The sequence below is a fragment of the Nannospalax galili genome, unplaced genomic scaffold (assembly GCF_000622305.1).
Source record: "Nannospalax galili isolate Female #2095 unplaced genomic scaffold, S.galili_v1.0 scaffold879, whole genome shotgun sequence".
In the NCBI taxonomy this organism is placed as follows: Eukaryota; Metazoa; Chordata; class Mammalia; order Rodentia; family Spalacidae; genus Nannospalax; species Nannospalax galili.
In genome coordinates this window covers 2573848-2581347 of record NW_008346261.1, presented here as the reverse complement: position 1 = coordinate 2581347, position 7500 = coordinate 2573848, and the positions used below count along the sequence as shown (strand labels likewise).

The 7500-nt window shown below is 43.9% G+C and overlaps 1 protein-coding gene and 1 non-coding gene across 2 annotated transcripts in view; one reads left to right on the top strand and one right to left on the bottom strand.

Annotated features, from left to right (window-relative positions):
- The window catches only part of Gdpd1 (glycerophosphodiester phosphodiesterase domain containing 1), a 58364-nt gene that overhangs the window by 33956 nt on the left and 16908 nt on the right, over positions 1 to 7500 (top strand). Inside the window, exons 5-6 of the mRNA XM_008842672.3 lie at positions 5715 to 5833; positions 6429 to 6518. Of these exons, the coding sequence (XP_008840894.1) occupies positions 5715 to 5833; positions 6429 to 6518 (209 nt within the window). The remainder of the gene's footprint in view (positions 1 to 5714; positions 5834 to 6428; positions 6519 to 7500) is intronic.
- On the bottom strand, positions 3631 to 3732 carry LOC115071969. The gene has a single exon (XR_003851038.1). It is a non-coding gene; the product is annotated as a U6 spliceosomal RNA (small nuclear RNA).

Below are 7500 nucleotides of genomic sequence, written 5' to 3'. Positions count from 1 at the left end.
GGTCACGTCTCTCCTTCCAGCATGTGGGCTCCAGGGATTGACATTGTTGATCCATCTTACCTGCCCCCTGCTTTTGTTTTGAAACCAGATTTTTATATCCTTGAGTGACTTCAAACTCAAGATCCTTTTGCCTCAGCCTCCTGAACTGGGATGTGTGGGATGCCCTGCTATATGTGTCATTTGCTTTAAAATTGACTTTGTCTGTTTGGCCTTTTTCTGTGTCAATCCTTGCATGCATCTTACTTGGGTCTGAAGAGCTGTTGCTCCATGGCAATTCTTTGTTAATTTTCCACACTTAGAGGATAATAGGGTTTTTACTTAAGCAGATTATTATTGTCCAAATAGAACCCTTCTTCATTTGTGCTTTGTGATATGATGTGGCCAATCCCAGTTTGTCTGTTGAGTACTTAAAATGTGACTAATACACCTGAGAAACTGAATTTAAAATTTTTTTAGCATTTTTATTGAATTTTTGCGATTTCCAAACAATATAATTTGATGACATTTATATCCCTTCTCCCATCCATACCTCCCTGCATTCCCCCTCCCCTCACTTAATTCAATGTATTCTTTCTGGGTAATAAAGCCTATAAAGTCTAACTTGAATCCCCAGATGTTCTCCAACATGGGTTCATCCACTTGAGCTTGCATAGGACTTGTGCATGCTGTCAACATTGCTGTGAGTTCATCTGAGTAACTGGCCAGCTGTCTGGAGAACTCTGCCCCTTCCCCCCATGGTCATCCACCACCTCTGGCTCTTACAATCCCTCCACCTCGTCCTCTGCAATGATTCCCAAGTCCTGAGCTCCCGAAGCCTGACAGAGGCATCCCACCCAGAGATAAGTGCTCTGCAGCCCCTTCCTCCACACATATTAGAAAGCTCTAAGTTTCTGTGTCAATCACCATCTGCTGTGTAAGGAAATTTCTCCCGTGAGAGTTGAAAGATGCATTAATCTTCAGCAGTAGGTGAGCACCTGATCCAGCGCAGTTCATTCTGGTCATCCCTCCTGGAACTGAGAGTCATTATTATTATGAGGGTACCACAGTACATCTCCCAGGAGGGGGCCACAGCTCCAGATCACAGGAGAGGACCACAGCTTTATCTCACAGGAAGGGATCACAGCTACAGTTCACAGGAGGGGAACCATAGCTCTGTCTCATAGGTGGGGAACCACAGCTCCAGCTCACAGGAAGGGAACCACAGCTCTAGCTCAGAGGAGAGGACCATGATTCTAGCTCATAGGACAGGACCAGGACTCCAGCCCACTGGAGAAGACCATAGCTCCAGTTCACAGGAGGGGTCCACAACTCCAACTCACAGGAGGGGAGCCACAGCTCCTGCTTACAGGAGAGGACCATGACTCCAGTCCACAGGAAGGGAACCAGAGCTCCAGTTTATAGGAAGAACCATAGTTCCAGCTCACAGGGGAAGCCCATGACTCTAGCTCACAGGAGAGGACCACAGCTCCAGCTCATATGAGGGGAACCCCAGCTCCAGCTCACAGGAGGGAACCACTACTCCAGATCACAGGAGGGGAGCCACTACTCCAGCTCACAGGAGGTGACCACAGCTCCAGTTCACAGGAGGGGTCCACAGCTCCAGTTTACAGGAGGGGACCACAACTCCAGCTCATGGGGAGGGGGGAGTGTCCACAGCTCCAGCTCAAGGAGGGTACCACAGCTCCAGCTCACAGAAGGGGAGCCACTACTCCAGCTCACAAGAGGGGACCACAGCTCCTGTTCACAGGAGGGGTCCACAGCTCCAGCTCACAGGAGAGGACCACAACTCCAGCTCACATGAGGGGAACCACATCTCCTGCTCATAGGATGGGACCACAGCTTGAGCTCAAACGAGGGGTCCACAGCTCCAGCTCACGGGAGGGGACCACTGCTCCAGCTCATGGGAGGGGACCATAGCTCCAGCTCACGGGAGGAGACCACAGCTCTAGCTCACAGGAGAGGAACCACTACTCCAGCTCACAGGAGGGGACCATAGCTCCAGCTTACAGGAGGGGACCACAGCTCCAGCTCACAAAAGAGGACCACAACTCCAGCTCACATGAGGGGAACCACATCTGCTTACAGGATGGGACCACCACTCTAGCTCACAGGAGGGGACCACCACTCCAATTCACAGGAGCAGACCACAGCTCAAGCTCACAGGAGGGGACCACAGTTCCAGCTCACAGGAGAGGAATAGCTCCAGCTCACAGGAGGGGACGATAGCTCCAGCTCACTGGAGGGAATCACAGCTCCAGCTAACAGGAGGGGACCACAGCTTCAGCTCACAGGAGAGGACCATAGCTGTAGCTCACTGGAGGGGACCACAGCTCCAGCTAACAGGAGGGGATCACAGCCCCAGCTCACTGGAGGGAACCATAGCTCCAGCTTACTGGAGGGGACCATAACTCCAGCTAACAGTAGGGGACCACAGCATCAGCCCACAGGAGGGGGACCACAGCTCCAGTTACCTGGAGGGGACCACAGCTCCAGTTCCCTGGAGGAGACCACAGCTCCAGCTCACAGGAGTGGAAAATTTTTTGGTTTTTGAGATAGGATCTCATGTAGCCCAGGATGGCCTTGAAATCCAAATCCTCCTGCATCTACCTCCCAAATGTTAGGATTACAGACATGTACTACCACAACCAGCTGAAGGAGTGAACTTGAAATTTTATTCAGTTATTTGAAGTTTCAGTATCCTCACACAGTTAGTGGCTACTGCATTAAACGGTACAGAACTAGAGTCATAATGTTTAGGTTATAAGTAATAGAGATCAGTTTTGATTTGAAGGCAAATAAAAAATAGATTTACGCTGGGTATGGTGGCGCACACCTTTAATCCCAGCACTTGGGAGGTAGAGGCAGGCACATCTTTGTGAGTTCAAGGCCATCCTGGTCTACATAGTGAGTTCCAGGACAGCTGGGGCTACAGGAGACCCTGTCTCAAAAAGACAAAAAAAAAAAAAAAAGATTTACTAGATAGAATGTTGATGAAGTTGTCATTGAATGTTAATTAAATTTGGAAACTCAAAAAGACCTTGCTTCTCCTCCCTTTAGTCTACTTTTACTTCTCTTCCTATATTGGGTGGTCTACAGTTTTTTCTTTCTGAGATGCTCTCAATATGTAGCCCAAACTAGCCTTCAGCTTACTATGTAGCACAGGTTAGTTGTGGATCCTCCTTCCTTGGCCTCCTGAGTGCTAGGATTACAAATGTGGCACCATGTCTGGCCCTCTTACACTTTAGATGGATTTAGTCCATGTGGCAGTGATCCTGCCTACCCTGTGACTCCACAAGGAGAAGCTAGTCTTCTCTGTGAGCATCAAAGAAAAAGTCTCAGAGGAAGACACTGGTGTCCAACTTGAAGGGGTAGGTCATATGCCTACCTCTGAAGGTGCATGGGAAATGAGTGGGTTCTGTGATTGACAGCCCTAACAACTATGTGGAATAGGAGAGTATTTTCTTGCTTTTTTTTTTTTAAAAAGTGGCACATAGCCAGGTATGGTGGCACATACCTTTAATCCCAGCAATGGGAAGGCAGAAGCAGGCAGATATCTGAATTCTAGGCCAGCCTGGTCTACATAACAAGTTCCAGGCCAACAGGGACTACAGGGAGACCTTATCTCAAAAATAAATAAATAAACACTTCACAGATTTGCATATCACCCTTACACAGGGGCCTTGTTAATCTCTATATCCATCCAATTTTAGTATATGTGTTGCCAAAGCAAGCGCGCAATAGTGTCCTCTTTTTTTTGAAACGGTCTCATACAGTCCAGGCCAAGGATGACATTAAACTCCCGAACCTCTTACCTCTACCTCCTAAGTGTTGAGATTACAGATATATACCATTGTGACCTGTTTATTACAGTACTGGAGATCAAACTCAAGGCCTTGTGCAGTCTAGGCAAGCAATCTACTGACTGAGCTACAGCCTTTATTCTTAGTTTTTGCTTATTGGTTTGATTTTTCTTTTGTCTTTTTGAGACAGTCTCCCTGAAGCCCCAGCTGACCTGGAACTCACTGTGTATAGCGGGCTGGCCTTGAACTTAGAGAGATTCTCCTGCCTCTGCCTCCCAAGTGGTAAACATAGTTTTTAAATTGTTTAGTACTAAGTTTTAAGTGCTAGGCACTCATCTCAAAATTTTTAAGCAATAAGTAATTAATGTACTCATTCATGATTTTAAAAGTCCAGGGTTTATATGCCTTCATTCATGACTGACTCCAGCTATTCCATAAATAATTAGTAATAATACACGTGCATGGTATGGCTCATGTGTGGAGGTCAGGGGACAACTTGTGGGAGTCAGTTCTTTTCCTCTACCACGTGGGTCCCAGGGGTACCTCAGGGACATCTTTTGTACATAGAAATGGACCCCTGGCTCACACCTCCTCACCCAGGAGGTAGAGGCAGAAGAGCATCATAAATTTAAGGCTAGCCTGGGCTATACAGGGAGATCTGTCTCAGAGACACTCCTTCAAGACTGTATACAAGACTGTATACAAATGCTTGGTGTGGTGGCCTTTAATCCCAGCACTTGCAAGGCAGAGGCAGGTGAATCTTTGTGAGATGGAGGCCATGAGGTCCAGGCCAGCTGAGGCTACTGGGAGACTCTGTCTCAAAGAATAAACAGAAAAAAGGATGTATGCAATCTATTTGTTTAAGGATTTCAAGAGATCCCCGATCCTAGTGTCCATATTATATGCATAATGTTTTTATTTTATGTTTATGAGTGTATTACCTGCATGTATGTAACTACACCCATGTCATACAATGCCTGTGAAGTCAGAAGAGGGCATTGGATCTCCTGGAACTGGAGCATTATGAGACAAAAGATGATTCCCATTTTTAATGTCTTTTTGAATAGCATATTAAATTTCTATGTGTGTAATATTGAATTAAAGTATTTAGTTCTCCTTTGCCCTCCAAACGGTCTTCAGCAAATCAAGCCAAGGTGATGGGTTATTGGGTGGTGCATAAAGTAGGGTCCTTCACTCACTGAAAATTTTATTGTTGTTATAGGAAATATGTCTATAAAAACTGGAGCTCCAGATGGTTGTTGACTGCCATGTGGTTGCTGGGAATCAAACTCGGGTCATTTGCAAGAGCAGCTCGTGCTCCTAACCACTGAGCCATCTCTCTAGCCCCCTAAAAATTATTCTTAATTGTCTGAAAATTTCATTGATGACATAGCAAAACTTTAGAAAGTCTCAGTCTTCACTGGTAGAGGAATGATTAAATGAAAATAACTCCACGGGAGCATTTAAAAACCTTTTAAAATCCTCAAGATTAGTGGAAGGCTGGGTGTGGTCATGCATGCCTGTAATCCCAACATTAGGGTGGTGGAGGCAGAAGGCACTGTCCTTCAAGGCCAGCTTCCCCTACTTTGGAAATTCAAGACCACCCTGAGTACATGAGATTCTGTCTCAAAACTCAGTGGATTGTAGCTTAGTGGGATGTACCTAGTAGGGGAGTGCTGTGTATTGTGTGCGAGGCCGTGGTTTATGCCCAGCAGTATAGAGACAAAGGAAAAAACATTATCAGTGGGCTGAGTCAATGTCAGGATTCTGGCTGTGTTAAGGTAAGTAGTTTTGCAAGAAGTGAACACTGGGAAATCTGGACAGAGTACTTAGATCTCTCTGTATTATTTCTTAGAATCTTGATGTGAACCTTTTAAAAATAAAAGTTATCATTTAAAAATCTTGCTTTCTCAGCATGCCAGTGTGAAGGGAAAGATAACCGCATTCCATTACTGAAGGAAGTTTTTGAGGCCTTTCCTAACACTCCCATTAACATCGACATCAAAGTCAACAACAGTGTGCTGATTAAGAAGGTACTGAAGTCATTGCCTCCTTTGGAGTGTTACATCCAATTTCACAGACTCAGTAAGGGTAGAGTAGGTGGTGGATTGGCAGTGTTCAAGGAAATGTGTTAATCTGGGGATCAGCATTGTTTGATTTAAAAAACTAAATGAAGTTACAGTAGGCAAGAGACTGATAGCAATCAAGGAAGTTCAATACTCTTGGGATCAGCATTGTTTAAGGTAATGTTTGGTAAAGGTCACTTTCCTGTAGGAAAATTGCCTGTAGTCTGTTTTCAGATTGAGTCGACCTGTCTCCGTCATGGTTAAAAGTAGGATCTTATATACCAATCACCCTGGCACTTAAAATTGACTACTAGTTTAGTTTGTTTCATTTGTGGTTAGCTCATGTCAAATTACTAAATAGTTATGTTCTAGTAAATGAAATTTATTGAGGCAAATGTAAATAAATTTTCATTTTATAAAATAATCTCAATTTGGTTACTAGTTTTTTCACAATTTTATTATCTATTGGTAGATAATCAGTTGTAAACCATTTTTAAAGTAAAATGATACACATGGATGGACATACATGCACATGACTAAAATTCCGAATTTTCACGTGTAGGTTTCAGAGTTGGTGAAGCTGTATAAACGAGAACACATTACAGTGTGGGGTAATGCCAGTTACGAAATTGTAGAAAAGTGCTACAAAGAGGTAAGCACAAAACAATACAGTATGGTGCATCTGTGTTGCCTAAGTTATTACAGTAAAAGTTTTTAAAGACCACATACTCCGTAGCTTATGTCCAGATGGAAAGACTAGTCAGAAGTTTTCTAATAAAGATAATGGATCAAACTTTACAATTTAAGTCATTGTAATCAGACTGGTTCTCAGAATTGTTTTCACATGCTAATCCTTGTCTATCAGTACTATATGCATTATGAGACAAAAGATGATTCCCATTTTAATGCCTTTTTGAGTAGCATATTAAATTTCTATGTGTGTACTATTGAATTAAAGTATTTAGTTCTCCTTTGCCCTCCAAACAGACTTAAGCAAATCAAGTCAAGGTGATGGGTATTGGGTGGTATATAAAAATTTTATTGTTGTTGTAGGAAATATGCCTGTAAAAACTTAATTCAGTATGCTTTTAAATGGTATAGTAAATTTCCACGAGTAAGTTTTATGAGTTCATAGAACTTGAAATTCAAATGTTAAAAGAATTCCTTTTTAAAAAATTTAATTAAGTCCAGGTGTCTTCTTGGCACACACCTTTAGTCCCAGCACTCGGGAGGCAGAGGCAGGTGGATCTCTCTGAGTTCAAGGCCAGCCTGGTCTACATTGTGAATTCCAGGCCAGCTAGGGCTACAGGCAGACCCTGTCTCAAAAAGACTTAAAAAAAAAAAAACCCAAAATCCAAAATTTAATTAAGGCTGGGTATGGTAGTACACACCTTTAACCCCAGGACTTAAGAAGCAGAGGCAGGTGGTTCTCTGTGAGTTCAAGGTCAGCCTGGTCTACATAGTGGATGAGTTCTAGGCCATATGGGGCTACAGGGAGACCCTGTCTCAAAAAGACCAAAAACGAAAAATTAAAAATAAAAAAAATAGCCAGGCATGGTGGCACACACCTTTAATCCCAGCACTTGGGAGGCAGAGGCAGGTGGATCTCTCTGAGTTCAAGGCCAGCCTGGTCT